The 24,542-nt window shown below is 47.7% G+C and overlaps 1 protein-coding gene across 2 annotated transcripts in view; it reads right to left on the bottom strand.

Annotated features, from left to right (window-relative positions):
• LOC119433501 (excitatory amino acid transporter 3) overlaps positions 1-24,542 on the bottom strand; it is a 62,359-nt gene that overhangs the window by 3,606 nt on the left and 34,211 nt on the right. For both annotated transcript variants that reach the window (XM_049658988.1, XM_037700738.2), the window contains exons 2-9: positions 12,896-13,196; positions 9,410-9,725; positions 7,055-7,097; positions 6,773-6,815; positions 5,028-5,211; positions 2,527-2,760; positions 1,659-1,853; positions 820-954 (exon numbers count right to left, since the gene is read on the bottom strand). In XM_049658988.1, coding sequence (XP_049514945.1) covers positions 820-954; positions 1,659-1,853; positions 2,527-2,760; positions 5,028-5,211; positions 6,773-6,815; positions 7,055-7,097; positions 9,410-9,725; positions 12,896-13,151 — 1,406 coding nt within the window. In that variant the 5' untranslated portion in view covers positions 13,152-13,196. The remainder of the gene's footprint in view (positions 1-819; positions 955-1,658; positions 1,854-2,526; positions 2,761-5,027; positions 5,212-6,772; positions 6,816-7,054; positions 7,098-9,409; positions 9,726-12,895; positions 13,197-24,542) is intronic.

The following is a 24,542-nucleotide window of genomic DNA, read 5'->3' as shown; positions in this document are numbered from 1 at the left end:
TTTGATACCACAACCTCGTGCTTAGCAGCCCAACACCATAGCCACTAAACAGCTACGGTGGGTCAACACAGAAGACTGAAAAGAGCTGCAGTACTGCGTTTTGGACTGCCACTTTGGGGTACGGTGAGATATTACTCGATGAAACATTATTTGTGCGATATGTTCACGTGTATTAATTCTTTAACGCCATACAGTTTCCATGGCAACTGATGTCTCGTCCGTTTGTGGCAGTACATCGTGTATGAGATATCACGTACATTTTCACCACCACAAACACCCTACTTTTCATGTCGTGGATGTTGAAAGAAAGGACATAAGATGTAGATTACACTCGCAACTATTCATATGAGGAATGCCACTCAAGAAAGCATACGATTACAGACAGTGCGAACGCAGCTCAGTTATACTAGCCGCTGTTTAAATCCATGTCATACTCTTGCACTCCAAAAAATGAACAATCGCATGCATTGGAGGAAAATAAAACATTCAGAGCTACGTATCGATTTGTTCTCCTGTGGAACGTCGTGCATGCCGGAGTAATTTGGCATTTTCAGTTTCCGATCTCCGATATACCCAGCACTACTGAAGAAGATATATTCTTTAGCAATGTGTTAAATGGGGGTGTGTGCGTATCTGAGCAATGCCAAAAGATATCTTTACTGCTGTTCGGCCTTTTTTTTTTTTTTTTGCATTTCTCGATCATGGCAAGTTCGTGTACACACGCTTGGCTTGAACGAACTTTCAGTTAAGCGAATATTTCACCGAAATAGCCTGAAATTTGTGCAAGCGAAGTTTAACCGTGCTCATGTAGATGCTTACAGGAACCAGTCGACGACGATGATGAGTGTGATGTCGTCAGCAGGGAGCCCGACAGCGTTCAGTACCATCACCATGGTAACCAGGCCCGCCTGAGGGATTCCAGCGGCACCGATGCTGGCAGCGGTTGCCGTGACGCTGCAATGACGCGAACATCCTCCATTGCAAAATCATTTCAGTGTAACCTCAGAGATGCATCGGCTATACATGCATTGTGGATAGGCAAACAGTGCAAGCAGTGTCACGCCGTCAGAGTAACTAAGCCTGGCTCTCTAGTCATGTTCGAAACTTAACATTGCGCAGCGGATGCTGCAGAGAGACCCATTCTAGAATTTCAACTGCCATGTCTGTGTAGTGACCGTGTCCTCGCTCTCTGGTCGATTTCTGTCAGTATAACATGTGGGTGATATCGCGCACATTTTCACCACTGCGAGAACACTGCTTTTCATGTCGTGGATTTGGAAAGAAAGGATATGAGATTTCGCTTACACTCGATACTATTCATATGACGGATGCCACTTGAGAGAACACATACAATTACGCACAATGTGAACGCAAAAATGGCTACCACTTGAATTATACAAACTTATAAGAGCGAAAGCTGTTTCACTTGCCCGGGTTCTACCTCTTAGGAAGCCGAAGCTCTACAAATTTGCAATAAAGCGCCGTTAGCGTTTTCTCGTCGACCGATTAATTCCGGCAGCTATTTCCGCTTGTCAATTGTACAAAAAGATATCAGTGCAGTTTTTTTTTTTTTTTTCGTCACGGCTGACCATGACGTCTCCCGCAGTGCGCCAGTGGCGCCTGGATTGACGCGTATAAAGCTCTATGGATACACGTACCTGATGGCGATGACCTTGCCGACATCCAGGGGCACCTTTCGCACCTGGGCGATGAAGATGGCGGCCACGGCTTCATACAGTGCCGTTCCGTCCATGTTGATGGTGGCTCCGATGGGGATGCAGAAGCGGACCACCTTCGGGTCCACCTTCACCTTGTCTTCCAGCGTCGATATGGTCACCGGTAGCGTGGCAGAACTGTGAACGCAGCAACTTGACTATAAGCTAACTGTCCGTAAAGTTTACTGGTTACTCGTACAATTCAATGCCGTATTGCTCGAAGGGGAGGGAAGGGTATAGAAGAGCACCTATCCCCCACTGTATATGGAGGCGATCGTTCTTGCAAACACTGCGAACAGAGGGCAAACGCATCGCTTTCTAGCTCGTGGCTTCGCGTACCCGTCCTACTTGTTAAGCACTTGACAAGTACCATGGGGCTAACGGTAGGTTGTACTTATAGCGCCAAATTATGGCAAAAAAATATAGTCACAAGTGTTCAAGGACGCAATGAATGGTAATTACCATCTTAATTTCCTGAGACTGATACAATGTCTCCGATGGGACGGAAGTAATCGACTTACAGTCTTAAGTAACGCTAAATTATGTAGTTTTACGTCCCGAATCTGCGCAGTTGGCTATGATGGGCGCCGAGGTGGAGAGCTCCTGGGTAATTATGATAACCAGCGGTTTATCTGAGATACACTTTATTTTAATCCAACTACGTCAGCTGCGGTTTCACAGAGTCAAATCGAAAGGTGTTCGGTGCAAGGATCCAGTTACCGTACTATTTCGTGCCTTTTAAGCAATAGCATCTCAAATCCGTAGACAGCCAGCAGTCACGAGAGAATGATCACACAAGAGGCTCCCGTACCTGGAAGCGGTGCCGAATGCAGTGGCAATGGCCTGTAGCATGTCGATCAGGAAGCGGAACGGCGGCTGCCGCATGACGAGCCAATAGATAAGCGGCAGCACCACGAAGCCGTGTAACAGGAGGCCCAGCAGAACGGTCAGGGCGTACAGGCCAACTTGACCGGCCACTACCGAGAAGTCCTGCATCTCCAGCATCTTGGCCATCACCAGGAACATGACGCCCACGGGCGAGAACCTGCACGCGTAGAACATTTTTCATGCCTGACAAAAATCGCTGCGATCTTGGCGCCGTCGGTACGAAGATTTATCTTTTATCCCGAGAAGGCGTCTGTCCGTGATTTCGATGTTACGGCAAGTGCGTAAACAACGTGGTTCGGGTCATTTGAACCGCATATGGTTAGTGTTTTTTGGCCCCGTGTCGCAGAAACTCCCGTGTCAGCGTCCGGCGTCGGCGGCGTTGTTCTTTAGAGAAAATTTGCGTATATATTTGAGTATATGTATATGTCACGCCTTGCTATATGACATGCGATATATGCGGGTTACATTTCCACACCGTTCTATCACTAAAGCTTCTCATACCTTGTCTTACATTCTTGACAAAGTTATTCCTCGGAATTTGGAGAATGACAGCCCACAAACATATTTCACGGAACAAAACAGCGACAGCGCATGCCTTTTATGTTAAACTTTTTCAGATTGAAATATTAAACGTGCGAAACAATAAAAGAAACCTGAAAACTACGTAATTTTTTGGCGCGGCTATTCACTACCTCTGGGATCGGCCCACGCTAGAGCCCGCGTTTCTACCAGAAAGCTCGCCTTCGGGCATAGCGTTCGCCGCCGGTGTTTCCCGGCAAACATTACGGGTACATAAGCTGCAGTTGCTGGGAAGCGTGAGAAGCATGTGAGGAATGTTTGAATACTATCGCGTTCCACTCTTAAAGGCGAAGCTTAGGCGTCTTCCAATTTTTTTTTTTTCATTACTTTCCTTCGTATCTATATACACGCGCACACGCAAGCGCCTGTAACTTAAAATGCCGGCAGCACTTATCTGCGCAATTAAATATATTCCAAAGTAGGCCAGTCTCGAAATGCTTATGAGTGCCTTTTTTAGTGCGTGACATTTTCATTAAAGAAAGAACACTTGTTTGAGAGCGAACTAGACACAGCAAATATGGAAAAAATGTAGCGTCGTGCGCAGGGGAAACGCAAAGGGTGCTTAGAAGTGTGTCGGCATGTTCAGGCTAAATTTGACTGCGACTGTATATCTTCGCGTTGTTCGTTGTTTATAAAGAGTCAGCTTGGATTCGATGGTTCGGACCGTACAACCAACGACATATGTTATACCCTCTCTGCAAGCAGTGTTGTGTGCTACCTACAGATCGCTGCCTACTGAGTTGAAAAAAATTTGCCATGGTTGAACGTGGTTAAACCAAGTTTATCGCGCGATAGCACTCGTTTGCTTACTTTGGGAAAGGACACAGACGCTGCTCGGCGCAATCATTTACTACCGCATCTATAATTGCATCAGAACATAACACACAGACGCTGCTCGGCGGTGCAGCAGCAGCGAGCGAATTGACCTTCATGCTGCGTCTCGCTTCAACACGCACTATGCGTCGAAAGCACAGCGCATACGAAGCTACCAGCACTCGGTGAACTTCGCAGAGATCGCTTTGAAGATGAGACCCGCGCGATCGCGGACTTTGTCCACATCGCAGATCGCTTTCGAGATAAGCCCAGGCGGCGTACGCAGTAGCCGCCGATAGTGGCAGGCTAAATCTCAATTTGACCTAGGCCGAGCTTGAAGGTCAGATTTACAGAACCAGGCGTTTTTGGGGTTTGTACCTGGAGTAGTAGCGCTATCGCCCTAAAAAGGAAGAAAGTTAGATCGCACGAAGATGGCGTCCGAGTTATTTCTGTCACCGCGGCTTTCGCATTCACAGGCACATCTCGTCAACTTTGCCTGCTAACGTTTCGGCGTCATAAAATCTGACTTCCTATGAAGGCTTGACCTCTGTCATTCCAAATCAGGATGGAGAAGCTGCAATGATCTATCTGCATGTGTACTTCGGGCAAGCTACATACGTCAACACCTAAGGCATCAATTATTGCGAGGGGTTGATCTCTGTCCATTTAATGTGACACATTCTCGTACACAAGCAGCCTGACGGATCTTCAGCGAAATTATATCACAGTGGTAGAAAAACTTGGCGGTGCGACTTCGCAAGAATATTGCACGCACCCGGCTGAACTGTATTCAATAGAGATAATTGATTCGTCGCTAAGGTGAGTTAAAATGCTAAACGGATGACACAGGAGAAAAGGGAGACGACACAAGCTAAGTTGATAGTAAAGCAACGTACTTGTTTCCACTCCATTTTACCACGTGTCTTCATTCAACCGTTAAACTCGCCTGATTCTAACGACTGCATGAACCGAGTAGAACACCCCAATATAGGCGTCACAGAAAACAAATTTGCTTGAAAAGGCGTGGCTCACCAGACGACCAGCTTGGTGATGATCATCATGGCGTCGGAGAGGGAGGTGAATATGTCGAGCAGGGGCTTTCCGCTCTCGCCCATCTGGCCCACGGTGGCTCCCAGCGCGATGCAGAAAACGATGAGGCCCAAAATATTGGTGCCGGAGTCTTGCACCGTCTTGTAGTCCCAGTCGTACATGGATGCTGGGCAAGGCAGGGTGATAGAGTTTAGCCTCACCCCCCCCATTATTTTACTCACACTGTACTACGTTCTGTGGATAACAGACACCTTCTTCATCCACTCCAGTATTCTGCGACAAATTACTGTATGAGCCACCAACCAAGAATTGTTTCACTCATGCGTCTTCGTCCGCGCAGATTTGTTTGGCTCTTTATTTCGCCGGGATTACCGCACTGTATATTTAGTAAAAATGTTTTAGAAAATTTTATAAGCTAAACTAAAAATTATAAACTATAACTAAAAAGTTATAAACTAAAATGTGTATTAAAATCGGGATGGCGTGACCGTGACACCTGCAATCACTAGGGCCTGGGGAATGATAATTGAAAATCTTCGAAAGTGCCTTAATTAGCACGCTACAACGCCTATGGCGGACAACCATCACCAGCTGCGGCTGTGCCCCTGGTATGGGGGTGTCAAGCACAAGCTGTTCAGGGAGGCCATACTCAAGACAAATTTCCAGGGGACTAAACCCGTTGTTTAACGCACAACAGATTAGCAATGTCATTGTTGCAATACCTTCATCACACAGGGCTGCAGGCGTTCATTAGCTGTACTTTATTGCGCTGTCCTGGCGCGATAAAGGAATTATTTTTTGTTGGTGGTTCAGGCAGCATAGTTCACTTTCTGTATAGTGCATGTTGCGGCCGTCTAGGTTGCCGTCACCACATTGGCTACGGCTCTATCTTTACTGCTTACCATGTTGCAACTGAGCCATCTCCTTTCTTGCTACACAACTCAGAATGCGTGTAGTGTCGGTTAATTGTGGATCTTTGCTCAGTCTGTGCTTCTCGCCCTTTCTTCACCAAACTTCTCACTCGCTCAGCTCAAATCCTCGCCAATGTCCTCGCCACTGGAAAGCCTCGCTAATCAGTACAGACTACAAAATGGTTACCCATAATGCAGCGCTGTGGCATTCCCACGAAGCGAGCGTGGACGTCGTTTCTTCCTCGTTCAAGTTGCCCAAGCGACACTTGACCTTTGTCATGAATTCTCTGAAGCTAGATTTGTCGGTCACAGAGGTTTAAGCTCACAGAGGTTTAAGCAATAATGCTGCTGCCCATTTTTCGCTCATGGTCTGCCGACTAGACCAACTTTTGCTCGTCAGTAGGTCCTAATGTCTTGCTTTGACATTTACGGCGCGAGCTGTGCGCGAAATCAATATTTAGGAAAGTGACATGAACGTCTCTGTGGGCTGGTATGCGAAATGGCTGTGTTCCGAACGTGGCCTTTGCACCTCTATTATAAAAAAGGGCAACGAAGCAGAGCCCAAAATAGATGAACTTGTTTTTTGTGTGTGCGTAGTACCTTATAATATATGCCTGCACAATCTCTTTCAGAATGACCCACGCTCTTTTTTCTCATGTTAAGTTTCGAAAATGGCATGCACTCGCAAAGTGTTCGTATATTTTACGATATTTACGAATTCCTTTCTTTAACACTGAAAAAAAAAAAAGAAATACTCAATATAAAAGTGCAATAATTCTTCGTCCCCAGCGTGTGATAAATATAGCAGAAACTTACTATTGGTCGCATTTCCTGGTGGCTTGATAACAATCGTCGAAAACTGGGTAAAAGAGAAAAGAGAAATATGGCCATTACAAAAAATGAAAAAAAAATAAAATAAAAATAAAATGGGGTCAGAGGGTCTGCAAGCTCAGTGTTTTTTTAAAAATAGCAACTTAAAATTGGTGGACCACGATTATCGGATTTTTGCGACACGCCGAATCCGAAATCTTTCAACGGCTACTTTGCAGTTCGAGCTAATCGAAACGCGTGACATTATACGAGGAGAGTAAAACTTACTTGCGTGACACAGGCTTCAATCACGTTAGGCGGGAAAGCGTTTCTGGAAAGAAGAAAACATCGGTTAAGGAACTCGACTCGAGCCACACACACAATGCTCCTCCCGCTTGTCTCTCCGACTTTCAATCGGATAAGTTCTATTTCTGTCGCTTCTCTAAAGGGCGCCGACATCTATTTGCAGTCTGTTTTATGTATTGGGATGAAAAATGAGAAATAACGTGCAAGCCTTGCTTTAGTTTCTAAAGAGGTCTGAAATTAGCGAGGTGTCTGCTGGCATTTTCCTCACTGGAAGTCTTACCCCCCTATTCATAAATGTATCTCAACTGGAAGCGCATACTTGACTTGATGACGCCTGTCGTGAATGCTGCGAAGGAACGCAATGAGTGTCCTTGGCAAGGTAACGCCAGGCGTCAATTATATCAAGTCAAGCATGCGCTTCAAGTTAAGATGCATTTCTGAATACGGGGGAATATGACTATGCATCTAGTCACGGCTTAGTTAGGATCACACTTCGCGAAGTGTTAGTTTGCAGTTAATACTTTGTAACACATTGCAGATAGGATAAGTAACTCTTTGCGAAGAGAAGAGGTTGGTGTGTCATGTAGGCTTACATTTTAGAACAAAGCTCCAACGCACAAGCTGCACCAAGTTTGAAACGAGTGGTCATGAGTCAGGAGGAGGAAGAGCAGGGGTGTTGCCTGCTGCAGGCGGACCTAGCCTTGCAAAAGTTGCCAGCCTTGCAAAAGTTGCCTGAATGCCACCTATCAATCGCGATACCGTCTGAAACATTTCGCAGTACAGCTAACAACACAAGGTTCCAAAAACAAGCTGGCTCGGAGCCCAATAGGTTGCGTGTTTTGCGAACCACGACGGCCCGTACAAGAGATATTTTGTTTCCGCGAGCACATCGGATATTTAGGAGTGAGGTGCTTCGGCTCCTCCTAAAGTTCCTCCGTGATACATGGTTGGGAAATGAATGGTCATGAGTCAAGCTTTGTTCTGTTAATCGGCACGTTTTGATGCTAACTTGAAAACATGGAGCTAATCATACAAATATCTCCTCGTTCATTGAGGACGTGGCGCTCAGTGAGTGCCTTCGGTCATTAACGAAAGCTTCCGTGTAATTAATTTGCTTATTAAAACTAGAGAATAGCAGGGCAGTATCCTCATGGCAATAACAACGGTTCAGCAATACATCTAACGTCGTAAAGACTGCCCTTACAGACAAGCCCTTTTGTCGAAGTTGAAGCACCGACACCAAAGTGCAGCTTTTTTGTTGATGACATCTTCAAAAAAACTGACATATTCCGGTTACCCCAGGTTGGTGCGACCAGTTCAGTTTATTACAAATGTATTTTGATCTGCCACAGTGGAACTTTGGACGTATCGTTGTTTTTCCAAATAACTTCGTTTAGTAGGCATTTCATGTGACCCAGAGTTATGCAGCCATTTAAGTTTGTATCTCTCTCTGCAGAAACGCAATGAGAAGCGTAAAAGTTATCACCACTGTCGCTTAGCGCAATGCGTTGTGAAAGCTATTTGCGACGACAAAACTTTGATGGTCGTTGATAAATATTTTTAACAAATCACTTCCATAATATGCACCAAATATTTTTGCGTGGCGTCCATTTTTGTTCTTTTACTGGGAGGAGCAAATGCTTAATATAAACTGCTCGGATGCAGTTTCGCGATTTTCTTGGGTTATCATCGGACATGCATTGCCGCCTTTTAGTACTTACGAAACGTTCGTGCATTTTTTTACCCTTCTACGTCTCAACTCCCTGCAAAGGGCCAGTCTGCCCTTTGCTGTTTGAAAACTTGCTGCAAAATATTGTGCGTAAAACTTATTCGTTCTCGGCGCTACCGGTACTCATGTTCAAGTTTGGCACAACCGTGGGACGAGCGCACAAGAAAATGGGGGTTTCCTTGCATGCAGTTAACACGGCCTTGTGGATAATGCGCATGGAAGTCCCAGTGATGGCAGCCCGTGGTTCGAAATTGCTTTGCCGAGTGGCTAGTCAGAACTCCTCATCCATAATCCTGCTATCAATTGCAACATATATTTGGAGCTATCAGACGCGAGTTATTATCGTGAAGAAGAATTAGCGGATGCTTGTTGGCCAAGCAGCCAAGCGTTGCAGCCCAGCCGTTACTATTCACCGCCGCCTTTTGTTTGCTCCTCTGCTATAGAACGGCGTTTTGAAGGTTGTCACGATTTGAGTAAGCCAGTTGGCTTGTTTATGAAATACGTGGCCCACGAGAAGTTCAGCGACTGTTGCGATAGAGATGAAGCGCTGGTGACCCGATATTACAACGCTGAATGCACAAGGACTGGCGCGCTTGTCATGCACACACCTGATGAGGTCCATGAGTGTGTCGGCGGTGGTGACGAGCCGCGCCTTGGACGTCTTGGAGGCGGACGCTTCGCTGTCGCCGGCGCCCGGCTGCAGACCCGTGACGAGCACGATGCCCAGCACGATGGCCAAGAACGTGGTTGTGAAGTAGTAGATGACGGCGCGCAGGCCGATTCGACCCGAGAGGCGCGCGTCCAGCGCTCCCACGGCGGCCACCATGCTCGAGGTGATCAGGGGCAGGATGAGCCCGCGCAGCATGCGCAGGAACATCTCGCCAGGAAAGTTGATGTACATCAGCTGACGCTTTGAGAAGGGCCCTGCGAGACACGTTGCATACACTAAGGCATACATGCATCATTGCATCCTCGTTACCGTATAAACTCGTGTAAGGGCCGCAGTTCTTTTTTTTTTTTTTTTTTTTTTTTTTTACAATTTTGACGCGGTGCGGCCCTAACACGGGACTGAAACTTCTGCCCAAAATGGTGTCGGCGCAGCCGGCGACTACTGCGCATCCCGGATCCCCGAAGGTACCATTGCACCAGAGGAAAAGGCGAAGCTTTCACCATTTAGTAGGGGAACACGGTAGTATACGCAGTGCGCGGCATAGGTTCACCGAACGCGATTGCTTCTCTGACGGAATGTTTCTTCTCCAAATTTTAACCAGGCAGATTAGGGTTGCCAACCTTACAGGGGTGCGGCCTTTAATTACACGAGTCTATACGATATTGGTATTACGCACAATACATCTTTTCGAGGAAATGAAATAACTGCGATTTAATCACTTGAGAATACCTGCCATATGCACTTCAACGCTTGATTATCGCACGATGAAAATGAAACGGCCAGAGATATAAGATTAATTGGGACCGTGTTTACTATTCAGAAGATATGGCTTGTACAACTAGTATGGCGGACCGTTAGGCTAGCCCCACTACGTCGTCTCTTTCGTCTTGTTGGTGATCGTCTTTGTCGCTCTCGTGGCACCGTGACATAACCACCGGCGACGAAAACGCCGACCCGGCGGCTGATAGATGGCGGCCGCATGGTATGGCTAGAGACGACCCACGTGGACGACATCAGAAGACGTGGATGCCGGGGAAGTATCGGCTGGAGCGGTTTCATAAGTGACATCACGAGTTGTCGGACGACGCGGTAAGGGCCAGAATGCCGGGCGAGCAGTTTTTCCGGAAGGCCTACACGCCGTGAAGGAGTTCAAAGGAGGTTGAGGGCGCCGGCAAAGAACTGGACATCACGATGACAGTACTCATAAAGAGACTTCTATCCTGGCTGCGACTCAGAAAGGCGACGGTGGGCAATCTGGCGTGCCTTGGCGCCTGTAGCTATGGCGTCGCGAGCATACTCAGACGGGCACTCTAGAGCAGTTGGCAGGACCGTGTCGAAAGGCAATGTCGGTTCACGTCCAAAGAGGAGATAGAAGGGGGAGTAGAGAGCGCTGTCCTGGCGAGTTGTACGCGAACGTCACAAATGGGAGGGCGGCGTCCCTGTCACAATGCTCTGAGAAGACATACATCGAGAGCATATCTGTAAGTGTTCGGTTCAGGCGTTCAGTGAGGCCGTTCGTTTGAGGGAGGTATGCTATCGTTAACTTGTGTTTCGTGGCACAAGAGGGAGGTGAATCTTCGATAACCCTAGATAAGAGGTAGTGGCCCGTGTCTGTGAGAAGCTAGCGAGGAGCTCCGTGGTGTAAGATGACGTCTTGGAGCAGGAAGTCTGCGACGTCGGTAGCGCAACTGGTCTGTATGGCTCGTGTGATGGCGTAGAGGGTCGAATAATCCGTTGCAACGGCAGTACACTTATTTCTAGCTCTGGAGGTAGGAAAAGGGCCCAACAGGTTGAGGTCAACAGGATAAAACGGCTCAGTGGGTATATAAATTCCATCCTTAAGCAAAGCAGGCTTTTTACGACGTTGGCACGGTCCTCAAGCAGCAACCTAACGTCGCACGGTACGGCTGTGTCCAGACCAGAAAAATCGTCGCGGGACACGGTCGTACGTCCTGGAAACACCCAGGTGGCCAGCATTGGAGACATCATGGAGCTGTGCGAGTACAGTCGCCCGGAGATGAGAGGGAACGACCATCAGCAGTTCGTGTCCTTTTGGGCGCATATTTCGGCGGTGTAAGATGCCGTCCTAAATTAGGAACATGCGAAGAGAGGGGTCTGACGGGTCAGAATGGAGGCGCCTGATGATGTCGAGCAGGCATGTATCACATGCTTGCTCCTCGCCGATGTGGTGGAAGGCGGAGAGCGTGAATATTCCAGCAGGTGCATCATTGGAGCCTGGAGCGTCGACGGGGTGCCGAGACAAACAATCTGCATCCTGGTGTAGCCTACCGTACTTGAACACCACTGTGTAGACGAATTATTGAAGACGTGGTTCCCAGCGACCTAGACGATCCGTTGGATCTTTAAGTGTCGAGAGCCAACAGAGAGCGTGATGGACCGTGGTAACAGTGAAAGGTGGGCCGTATAAGTACGGCCGGAATTTGCTCAGTCCCCATACGAGTGCGAGGCGCTCGCGTGCTGTAATGGGGTAATTACGTTCAGCGTGTGAAAGCAGGAGGCTTGGGTGCGCAATAAGTCAGTCATGCTACGTTGGCACTGAGCTAAAACAGCGCCAATTCCATAGCCAATAGCATCTGTACGGACCTCTGTTGGGGCATATGGGTCGAAGTGAGCTAGAATTGGCGGAGTATATATTAGTGAGCAGGGTGATAAGGCGTCTGAAGGTATACCAGCTTGGTTAGGACCCCATGAAAAGGGGGCGCCTTTCTTGAGAAGGTCAGTCATAGGTCGCGCAATGTGCGCAACATTTCTGACAAATCGACGGAAATAAGAGCACTAGCCTACAAATACACCAAGCAGCATTCCACTTTTTTCTCCCGGCCTTGGTACATTAAAGACGGTCCTATGGCTTGACTCTAAAGAACATGTAATAAGTATTCTGCTTGTATTGATATATTTCAGAGTTTATTTCCTGAGTTTTGTTTAAATGTAGCTAATCATGTGGTATGATTAACTCCCTTTTACGCCTGCTTCATCGTTTTGTTTTCATATTTGTTTCTCCAACTCGCATTTTTTTGTCTACTACCCATGTCCTTGTACATTTTGCCTTGTGTATTACACTATAAGTGCACCAGGGGAGGTATTCTGTAAGAGTCCACCTAGTGGACATGTCCATTTCATCTGCTGCTGAAGTTCTTATTAGCTGTGGCGCGTGCGAGAGCGCACCCCAGCCCAGCCAATCAGAACAGCAGCAGACGAAATGGATATGTCCACTAGGTGGACTCTTACAGAATACCTTCCCAGTACGAAGGCTCCGTAGCTGTTCCTGAGCACTGGATCGCATTGATCGAATGTTTAAATAATTGATTGTTGCTGATACTATTCCTTAACTGTCATGTATCACCGCCACCGCCAGCCTTACATTGCAAGCATCCGCAAAACGCTGCTCTCAGCCGGCACCCACCTAGCGGCCTGAGTACGACTCCGAGCACGATGCCGGCCACCACGGCCGCTATGGTGGCAACGGTGAGCCGGTTGTGTCGCAGGAAAGTTCGGCAGGCACCCCCTCGAGGCGTGGGCGCCGCCCCGCCCGCCGACTCCGTGTCCTCGGTGTCGGCCGCGTCCAGCTCCTTGGAGCCCTGCGCCGGCAGCGACGGCAGTGCGGGTGGGCGCTGCACGGCGGGCGGGGCCGCGTCCTCGGCCAGGTTGGTCGTCGACATGCTCGAGCCGTCCGCCGTGCTCCGGTAAATGCCCCCGCGGAAGGACTGCGCAAAGGGGTGGTAGCATGCACTTAGTAGTGTGCTCTTTACACACACACGCACACGCACACACGCACACACGCACACACACACACGCGCACACACGCACGCACGCACACACACACACACACACACACACACACACACACACACACACACACACACACACACACACACACACACACACACACACACGCACACACGCACGCGCACGCGCACGCACACACACACACACACACACACACACAGAGAGAGAGAGAGAGAGAGAGAGAGGCAAACAACGAAAACTCCGCAGAGCACGCGCGAGCTTGGACAGCAAGCGCTGAAGAAACGAACTTGTGCACACTATGCGCCTTCGACGAGCGGCACCTCCGATCCGGTTGTTTACTGCGAGCACGACGGTGGCCACACTAAGCGCTGCTTTGCCTTGCGACGCCCGTTGTCAACGCCGAGAAATTCCATTGTTCGCAGTGAAGAGACCACAACAGCTGTCGCTGTTCAATGCCAGAATAACGTTGGTGTACGAGATTACACACAATAAACTGATGCGTTTTTAATAGGGGGCTGCGTGAACGGTTATCTTAATTATTTTGCCCAATGACAACCCCAATGATTTTGTCATTCGTCAAACTATTTGGAGGCCGCACGCGCTCGTGTTTTCTACGTTTCGGTTGGACACAAATCAAGTGTCATTGTGTCACAATGAAAAATTCTCTCTTCTTAGCGCACCATTTTGCGAGTGGTCGAGGAATGCATAGCCGCAAGGGCTCTGCGGACTAACAGGTTGCACAAATATAAATGTATGTCGGGCGTGCTCGATACTAATCCTCAAACATCGATATAAGGTTACAAAGCTTCTTCTCTCGCTGAGAGCTTGTCGAATGACCGGTGTTGAAAGAGTGCCCGTCAAAAATTAATCGCGCATGCAAGCATGACGATAAACCTGGGGCTTGTAGAGAGCTTGGTCACGCTATCTCCGAGTATATAAATTCTAGGGAATGCAATAAACCAACGTTCCGCTTCCGGTCTTTGTGCTGTCGCTTCAGTCCTTCCTTTTCATGCTGGTACAAGAATAATTCAACCCACCTGCGCTGCTGATCAATCCAGGTGCTCCTACCAAATAGAAAATATGTCTTTCCAAGAATAAGGAATATGCTGCGTGAAAGACGTTGGGCATGTTTTTTATGCATGTGTCTCCCAGCTACAGCAGCTGCAGTGCATTCAGGGATCCCATGCAGCGCGCCACCTTTTATATCTAATCTTTGATGGTTTCGTATAAATAAAGGTGCAGTCGGTGCTTTCGTGCTTATATTTTTCGATAACATCAGTGCAGGGTGAGAGTCGTTCATTGCAATTCGTTTTTTGCATGTTTTACTGGCGCACTTAAACGCAGAGCAGGTAGAACACAAAAAAAATGCAAGCTTCAGTCGAAGATGTTCTGCTTGGTAACATGTTCTACGGTTTTCTTATGCCTGCCGGACGAACGTTTTAAGTATTACGGCATATATTCCAAATATGAAGTTTAAGAGGGGAAATCGAATAACAGCATGGCAAACAGGACAGACACACGAAGCGCCTGTGTCTGTACTGTCTCTTGCACTTTATTCGAATTCACTTCATCATATACGAAACAGCCCAAGTTAGCATTCTGGTGAAATTGAAATCAGCCGGTATGCAAGGCACGTCTGTTTTATGAAAATTCTTAGACTATCTCTGCTCAGCTCGGAGACACATCCACCACCAAAAGATACTGCCAGATGTGTTGGGTGTTGCACGTAATATTGTTCCAAAATATCCTAGCAGTGCCTTTGAGAAGACTATTTCGCGATATGCCACTGTAATAAGCGTTACATATGGAACAAAAGTTAGTCTTGTATGAGGTTTCATAGTACCACATGTGATGCGTGGTCATAGCGTTAAGCTTTGTAGGACAATATTGCACGTACATTGAACATTAAGGAGCCTCAGCTTTGCACTGGAACGAGTTTTTTTTTTTTTTCTGCATTGCAACGCATTCATTAGTTGTTTGACAGCTAGCGCTCGTCGCTTCCTAGCTTTCGGTGCCGTCTCTAAAACAACTCCAAATTGTTCGCCTTATTGGAAGGTTCGCTGGTGCGGATGTGTCGTCGAGAAATGTAAAGAGACGAAAGAAGTTATCGTTCACATCTGTTCGCGGCATACACATCCATAGGCATAATAGACTTGTTTGCAGCAGTCGTACGTCCTAGTCCACAAATTTTCTTGTTCGGATTCAGTGTTCTGACATTTGCATCTGTTGGCTAATTGCGACATTATAGGAAGTTTTTGTATCTTCTGTGTCTTTGTGCATCACGGTACCTGCTTTTTCACTCCGTGTGACGCACGAGCGCCATGCACTTATGTACAGCCATTCTTATGATAGCTCTGTTTTCTGGCATTCGCATAGCCTCTAGTGCATTTTTTCTCGCTAGCTTTGACAACATAAGGAAGCTGTTTTATCGGCGAGTGCTAGCGCACCTTGAGATTATCCAGCCATTGTTGCTTCTGGCGTCTTCGCTTATTGCTCGAACACCTTCCAGTTCCAGCTGTGTTCGCTCAATGGCTGACGTTACTCAATCACCGAGCCACACTGATTACTTGCTTATGCAGAATTTAAGCTGAGCAGTGAAGAACGTTCGAGTAGTGTGATTCCTATTACTTTTGATGACCTCAGTGTCTTCAGCGCACAATGAACTCTCAGTTTGTTTCACTCCGCACCCATGGGAATTTGGCCACCGTGGGTGGGTATCGCATTCGCAGCTTCGCTACGTATCCGCGCCACGTGTCTAGTGAATATAAGAACCGAAGACTGGGCACGCCTATCCACGTCAGCCAAGAACTATGTATTATTGGCCTTTTCCGAATGCTGCGTGCACAGTTTTTTTTTTTTTTTTTTGGGGGGGGGGGGGGGATTGTCACGCGGGAAGTATTTCTCACGCACCATGATGGATCATCGTTGACAGCGATCTACTGCTGAAAACGTGGCTGAGGTTTCGATTGTCTGCCGCGCAATGAAATCCCGATGGAAATATAAATCAAAAGCACTCACGTGCTCGAATTTAGGTGCAGAACGAATAAGAAAAAGGAATACAACACGGGGTCAAAACGACATCGCAGACTTCCTCGACAGCAACCCTGATAGCAGAGTTATAGATTCCGTACGTTAGGATTTCTCAATAAGAAGCTCCGCTAGTGCCCCTAAGCGTGTTACGTTCCATGTCTTTCCGTTAGGAATGAATAGATACTTTACATTAAAAAATAACTTCTCTACATTGGTTTTGTCGTGATTTCATTTGATAAGATTGTTTTCTCTCCCAATACCTTAGCTTTTTCATCGTCTTTCTTTTTTAGATACCAAACCGCTTTCCACGTTTATGACAAGAATGGAAGTGAGAAAGTATGATTTATATAGGTTTGGCAGTAACTAAAGTTCTAATTTGGAGCAGGTCAGGGGGAACTACTCCAATACATTGGTTATAAACCAATGTATTGGAGTTGGTTAGCAACAACAAAAGCATTGTTTTGTAACATGCCGGAGACATGTCAGTCACTTTTGCAGCGAGAGCTACACTGGCCGCATTCTCGCCGTTTCGCTGTGGTCGGTGGCCGCACCGCGAGCTGAGCAGTTGCCTAGCAACCGCCGCAGCTGGCAGCGCTGCTCGCCGCGCCATCTGGCATGACGTCAGAGGAGGAGCCGGTGAAACCGCAGCTGAGCCGTTGCCTAGCAACCGCCGGCGTTGCATCGGCGTTGCATCGGCGTTTCCGGCGTTGCATCGTATATATAGAAGGGGCAGCTCGGTGGGATTCGTCGGTAGTTATGGAAAGTGAGTCGGAGAGACTGATAGAAGCCAGGCTTCGTCGTCGCAACGAATCCAAGAGGAGGCAGCGAGCCGAGGAGACGGAGGAAGAACGAGCCGCACGCCTCGAGAAGCGTCGTAAGTATGAAGCGGCCAGGCGAGTGCATTCAGATGAGGATGGTTCGTCGTCTAGTTCGGCATCTCGTGCTAGGGCCGTGGATCAACGACGGAATGAAACACCAAGCTAAACAATAACATTAACCGTACCTCTCGCTATGCACACCCAGGCATAAGTGAGTTAAGCCACAGCCATTTTTTTTATTTCGAATACGCAGGGAAAATCAGTGATGTTGCCAAGAAAATTTTGTAGCTATGTTTGTGTATACAGAGGCAGCCTTACGTCTTCTCAGGAAATATTGTTCTTGCATCTTTCGTGGCTCTGAACATCTTAGCCGAAAGAAAGCAGGGAAAGTTTGATGCGTATGGAACCACGAAGGCTGCGTATGATATACACGTTGTGTTTCCAAGAATATTCGCGTTATATCAGCGAGCACAAAAACGAAGTGAGAATGATAGGAAGAACGACGCTACTTCATTGCCGTAAGTGACAAGAGTCATCTGCCCGTGCGAAGAAAATTCTGCTGAGCATGAAGGAATTCTATTAATGGAAGAAACAATCGTATTGTGCACAAAAGCTTAGCATACAAAAACATTCATGCATGTCGCTCATTATGCGGCTGTTTGAACCACACGCTGCTTCTTTCGCCTTGGTAGCATACTTTCCAGATGCCGAAACAAATTAGACAGCTACTTGTTTCTTTGAAAACCGCGTTATCATTTATTGCTTCGCTGATGCGTTCTCTAAATACAAGTTTAGCTTAAAGAGAGAGGTGGCTGATGAACTCTTGAAAGTTGCCATTCAACTGAAATTAGCGCAAAGCTACAAAGGAAGCCCATGAGGGTTTTTCAAAGTGGCGATATTGCACAATTAAAGGATTCGTCGTGGTTCGTGAACCGAAGCCGGCATCATGGTTTTTCTTGGGAAAAACGTTCTAACTGAGCTAACTAGGAGGCTATAGCGTTGCAGGACGAGGGAAGTATTATTAACCATAAGAGCAAGAATCTTTATTGACCAAATAGATTTTCGCATATCAGCACATCTCACAGATTAATTGATTGATTGATTGATTGATTGATTGAGCGAGCGAGCGAGCTTAGTGTCCCAAAGCAACATAGAGGCTGAGACACGTTACCAGTGGAGAGGCTCAGATAATTCCACAAACGAGCACAGCCAAAGCTCCTAGTCTTGACCTGACACAGCTGATTTCGGATATGTCAGATTAATGTACTGAAGCAGTTTGCAAATGATTGTAGAGAACAAATATATAGGTTATGCCATTTACGTAAGCTGCATGGAACTTTGAAGTCAGGAAGTGATGCTCTGTGCATGAGGTAATCATGAACTCATGAGTTCATGCTATGCATGAATACACATCGATTAAAATTTCATTTTGAAATTTAGTCGAGCCAAGTCGAGAACTTTGTCTGGTTTCTTCGCTTTCGGCTACAAAGATACCAGGACCGATGGCACGAACCGATGTTGGACGTCATTTCACAGCAGCCATGAAGGTAGAACATAGAAACATTCTGTGGTCGCATGACTTCTTAACAAACTCCACCCGTAGCATAGCAGCGTCGCGTTTCGTAGAGAGAGAGAGAAAGGGAAGAATATTAAATGAAATTAAATCATGATGATTTACGTGCCAAAACCACGCAATGATTATGAGGCACGCTGAAGTGCGGGACAACGGATTAATTTTGACCGCCTGGGATTATTTAACGTGCATCTAAATCTAAGTACAGCATTGCTTTAGCGTCTTTCTTTCTCTTTCGTTTCGCCCTCATCAAAATGCGGCAGCTGCGACCGGGATAGCCACTGGGCTACCACGGCGGGTTTAGAAGGAAGAATGTGAAACAGTTCAGTTGGATACCGTGCATGATAGTCATTTTTCAATTTTCCATTAGCAGAATGGGGGCACTCCCTCGATTCCATAGAGAAGCCTTCAAATAGAACTTCAGTCAGATGAGGCGCGCGCGCGCGCGCGCGCGCGCGTGTGTGTTGTGTGTGTGTGTGTGTGTGTGTGTGTGTGTGTGTGTGTGTGTGTGTGTGTGTGTGTGTGTGTGTGTGTGTGTGTGTGTGTGTGTGTGTGTGTGTGTGTGTGTGTGTGTGTGTGTGTGTGTGTGTGTGTGTGTGTGTGTGTGAGCATTTCCGCGAACGTAACTAGAAGAGCTTAGCGTAAGGTTTCACTTCACCTCACATCATCTTTTCATTCATGCAACAACTTAACGTTGCAAGGAAGCAGGCAACCTGTTTAGTACCAACATTTGTAATACAATAATAAATAAGCATATCAAATAAAGCAAAAAAGACGAGAAACGTGAGCAGGATGCGATCTACAAGTCAGTTCTGCTCATGCTTTTTGTTATTAAACTTGCAGCGAATTGATTGCTCGCAAAACGTAAGAAATATTGCGGCTTAATCTCGCGAAGCGGCAATCCCACAAATTACATTATTACACCAATTATATGCGCATTATGAAGTGACAAAAGGTTGTGCGTTTAGTCCCCACCGGCGAAAAGTTACCTTTTCGTCCACTTTAATTTTCCTTTTCTTCATTATTTTCTACATTTCAATTTCAACCACATCTAATTACCCCTATGCTTCCCTTGACTTCATTGCCTGTTGGCTTTATATGGTCGTAATTAACAAATATCGAGCCCCACTGTTCCTCTTCTCGTTCAAAATGAATCATTCTCATTTAGAATAACTCGTGGGTGACCTACATTGCCTCTAGTGGAAGGTGGGAGTAGAGAGAGAGAGAGAAGAACTTTATTTATTTCCGGCAGATTGCTGGGCTGGGTTCCCACCTAGGAGCCAGCGGAGAGACTGTGTCTCCCGGCAGCTTCCTCGGCCTGCTGGATAGCCCACAGTTGCTGGTCCAGGCCTGAACTGAGCAGCACAGTCCCCCAACGCGCCCGAAGGCCCTCATTGGAGGCCGCGACCCCAGTATTGCTGATTAATGCTGGACATGCCCATAGGATGTGATCTAGTGTGGCTCTGGTGTTACAATACTGGCATAGATTGGTTGTATATAATTCGGGGTATATATGGTTCATGATGACAGGGTTCGTGTATGTTCGTGTTTGTAGCTGCCGCCATTGAACAGACTGGGCCCGATTGAGCTTGGGGTGAGGCGGTGGATACTCACGCCTTTGAATTCGGTAATGTTGAGTAATGTCACAGAATTTAGTGAGCCGATCGTTCCATTCCCACACCACCGCGGAGGTGTCCGTTCGGGTGGCTGCTTCTTCGAACGCGGCTCGGAACGTGAGACCTCGAACCACGTTGTGCGCCACCTCGTTTAGACTGAACTCCGGTTGATCAAGAGGTGTGTGGGCTGGGATCCAGAGGATTTGTACGCATTTGTCTGCCTCATTAGTTTTGCCTGTATTAAGGATCCGCAATGCCTCAGGGGAGATTCTACCGTTGGCGTAGTTTCGCACGGCCGTTTGAGAGTCGCTGATGATATACGAGGCATTGGTGTGAGCTATCGCTAGCGCGATAGCCACTTCCTCCGCCGTTTCTACGTGTCTTGTGGCGATTGATGCGCTTGCTTTGCATTGGTGTGTGTGGTCTACGACCGCAGCTACGAAGCGGTGACGGTCCCGATAGCGTGCTGCATCGACAAAGACCGCTTCCTCGTTGTGACCAAAAATCTTAGTCATAGCTTTGGCTCTACTGACGCGTCTGCCCTCGTTCTGTTCGGGGTGCATGTTCTTGGGTATCGGTGGAACTGTGAGTTTAGTTCGGATATCGCGTGGTATGTCATGTTTGTCGCCGTGTTGGGTGTGGTAAGAGATGCCGAGATTCTCGAGTATCTGGCGGCCTGGCTTAGTCTTGGCCAATTGCTCGTATTGTGATATTTGTTGTGCCTCGATAAGCTCCTCGAGGGTATTGTGTAATCCAAGTTTAAGAAGGAGGTCTGTGCTGGCGTGTTGCGGCAATCCTAGTGCTTATTTATGTATTCGTCTAATGAGGCTGTTGAGTTTTGCCTTTTCTGCGACGAACCATCGGTGATAGGCTGCCGCATACGTTATCTGGCTGAGTACGAATGATTGGATGAGGCGGAGGATGCTAGCCTCTTTCATGTCTTTGCGTTTATTGGTGATGCGTTTAATAAGGCGCATCGTGTTCGATACTTTTGCGTCAATGTTACGAACTGTCTCGCCGTTTGTGCCCTTACTCTCGATGATCAGTCCTAAAACCTTAATTTTATCCACGGTTGGTATGATGCGACCGTCGCTTGTCGTGAGTCTTATATCGGCGTGTATCTGTGCTTGGTGATATTTGGGTGGTCGGCCCTTGAGTGTAGGGCGATATAGCAGTAGCTCGGATTTCGCCGCCGAACAGGATAGTCCTGCCCCTTGCAGATACCTTTCTACTGTGTCAATAGCCTCCTGTAATATTTGTTCTATGGATCCATCACTGCCCTCGCATACCCAGAGGGTGATATCGTCGGCATAAAGAGTGTGATGGAGTCCGGGTATTGTCTGAAGTTGTGACGGAAGGCCTAGGAGGGCGAGGTTGAACTGCATCGGAGAGATCACGGAACCCTGCGGGGTGCCCACGCTTCCCATGGTTATCTCGGACGATGTGAACGCTCCTACGGTGATGGTGGCTGTCCTGTCCGTTAGAAAGGCTCTGATATAATTTTACGTGCGAAGGCCCAAGTTTAGGGTGTTGATCTGATTTAGGATGGTGCTGTGTGTGACGTTATCAAAGGCCTTCTTAAGATCTAGGCCGAGAATGGCCTTAGTGGAGCGGCCTGTGCAGTCTATGATGTGGTGTTTCAGCTGCAGCATGGTATCCTGGGTCATCGAGATGCCTGCGGAAGCCGATCATGGTGTATGGAAATAGGTCATTGTCCTCTAGGTAATTTGTTAGTCTATCCAGGAACACGTGCTCCATCAATTTTCCCATGCACGACGTTAAGGAGATGGGCCTGACGTTTTTTTTTCGTATTGTTAACGGCTGAAATACGCCCTCCAGGCGCTCACAGGTCGCATCTTAAATGAAAAAAAAATGCGTGACCTGTGGTCGATAAGATCAATCGAAGAACCCTGTGTCAGTAGGAGTCTCAAAGCGAGTGGGCCTCGAAGCGTGGAACCCTGCCGTCACGCTATCAAGCGTATATGCACACACGCGATGCCTGATAGCCTCTTGGCACCCTTTGTCTCATTGTTTAAGCGGCCGCACAAAGTAGGGGCGTGTTCTTGCAACCTGGCTTGATGTCCTTCGCGCTTGCGCAAATCGAGTCGGCAAAGAAAGTCCGTCTCATTATATATACTGTTTGTGGTGCTGGAGTGGAATCGACCGCTGCCGTCAGCTATCCACGAGCGCGATCGTGCGAATGCGCAGGTACCCGCACCGCTTTTTCCTCCGAATCAAGCTGTCGTCTGCAACGTCTACAGTGCAAGAGCCCACCTCGACACAGTCGATGCCACAAAGATGATTCGGTGACAGTACAGAAGTGCGCATACTGTTGCCAGGTCACATGCAGACAAAATGACTAAAAAGGATTTCCAGGACTTGTGGTACACCTGGTACCACAAGTTCCTGCTTGGTAGATATCAAGATCTTGGCTTGATAGCTGTCACTCTGTACAGTGACTATCCTGTTCAGAAGACATTGCATTGTTTGATCGCAGAACCACACATAAAATTTTCTTTAACTGATACCTTTTTTTTCAGGGACCCTATGAGTTTGCTTTGTAGCTTCGTGCTATAGTATGTTGGATGCCGAATTTCACTTTCGCAAGATGTTTGCTTATTCGTACAAATTTGAAGAAACGGAGATACAAGCTCAGAAAGTGAGGAAAGAATGAATGATTGAATGAAACACCTTAAGCGCAGCAATTTATTTCAGCTTGAACAGTTTACAGGCAACACTCTTGGGATAGCCTGAAGCGACCGAATTTTACGTGAACGTCGCCGGCTTCTCTCGCAATAGATGTAGACACCCCGAACTTACGCAATAGACGTAGAGGTAGTTGAAAAAGATCACGCGCAGACGCGACACTCTTTGCAGCTATACAGCGTCATTTCCTGCACCGCCAGCAAAGTGTGACGTGAATGCGGCCAAGCGGCTAAAGGTGACGCCTAGTCATCAACTATAGTGGCGTGCTTACACACGACGTCATTGCAGAGCTCTTTTCATAACTTTCACCAGCTACACATGACTCAGTGATAACACGGCCTTGTGTCTCTCCTCTGCCCTCAGCTGCAGGTGTAAGAGCTTTCTGGCTGGTGAAGGACATACTGTATTGCCGGGTTTTAAAAAAATAGTAATCGCAACGTGAAAATCTGCCGCATTTTATGCTAGTCCTACGAATGTGACTCGCTAAATTAGCTTCTCGCAGTACATGCGAATTACAAAGACCTGCAGTTCGTTTCGTGGTTCCGGTTTCAATAAGTGCTGACAAGCGACTGGCGTCCAGCCACGCTGCGCCCCACAGATCCACGCGCGTCCCCAGCTCCGGACATGTTCAGCTGATAGCGTATTCAAGAAAAGCGTGACCTCCCACTCGCTAAGCGGAGGGTGAATGCCTGTGGCAGGAGCAAGTTGTGCATAGAGGAAATGGCCTCAGTAGACAAGACCAAACTTACATACACCGCATCAGACTCAACGTGACCTACACGAACTACTTCAAGTGCAAGAATCAACGGACGAACTCGCCAATGTGCTTTCAATGTAACGCCCCTCAAGACCTGCAACATGTTCTGTGAGACCGCAGCCCCTACGCGTCTGAGAGACAGTCTTTGAAGGCAACATGACTCGCCCTTGGAATTGCGGCACATTCTCGGCCCATGGCAAAGAACTACCTCCGCGTTACGCGCCACGAAAGCGCTGCTGACGTTCTTGCGGGCCACGAACATTCACGAGACTTTGTAAATATCTATATAGCGTATATGTGTGTGACTATGTTTTGTTACGTATTTATCACTGTATATATCATAATCATCACCCTGGAGTATCATGTCAGGGGAACAGCCAGGCTAACATCTCCAGCATATCCTTAAAGCTTGTGTCTCTCTCACTCGGTTGGCTTGCTTTTCCCTCACCGGGCTGTATACATGGGTAGACGTTTCATGCCCTTTTGCGGTTCCAGTATTTTTCTATTTAGTGTATGTGTGACAGCCTGCGCCGAATACGTAGTGGTCGGGTATGATGGCGATGGCCCTTCTCACGCAGCTGCAAAGGTGTCATCGTCGTTTCCTGCAGCAATGGTTGGTGTGACGTGAGCGCTGTGTGCCGTCGAAAGGCGACACCTGTGTAGTAGTCGCGCACAATCGACACCACCGCCGAGCCGTAACTCGCAGCCTCCGCACCTGCCCCGAAGGGAGTGTCTCCCTTCGAGATCGGGTGCGGAAGGCTGCGCATGCCATCATGTGCCCCGCACGTGAGACCGCGCTTCCG

Source organism: Dermacentor silvarum, chromosome 11, assembly GCF_013339745.2.
Source record: "Dermacentor silvarum isolate Dsil-2018 chromosome 11, BIME_Dsil_1.4, whole genome shotgun sequence".
NCBI lineage: Eukaryota > Metazoa > Arthropoda > Arachnida > Ixodida > Ixodidae > Dermacentor > Dermacentor silvarum.
This window is presented reverse-complemented; position numbering and strand designations above follow the sequence as displayed.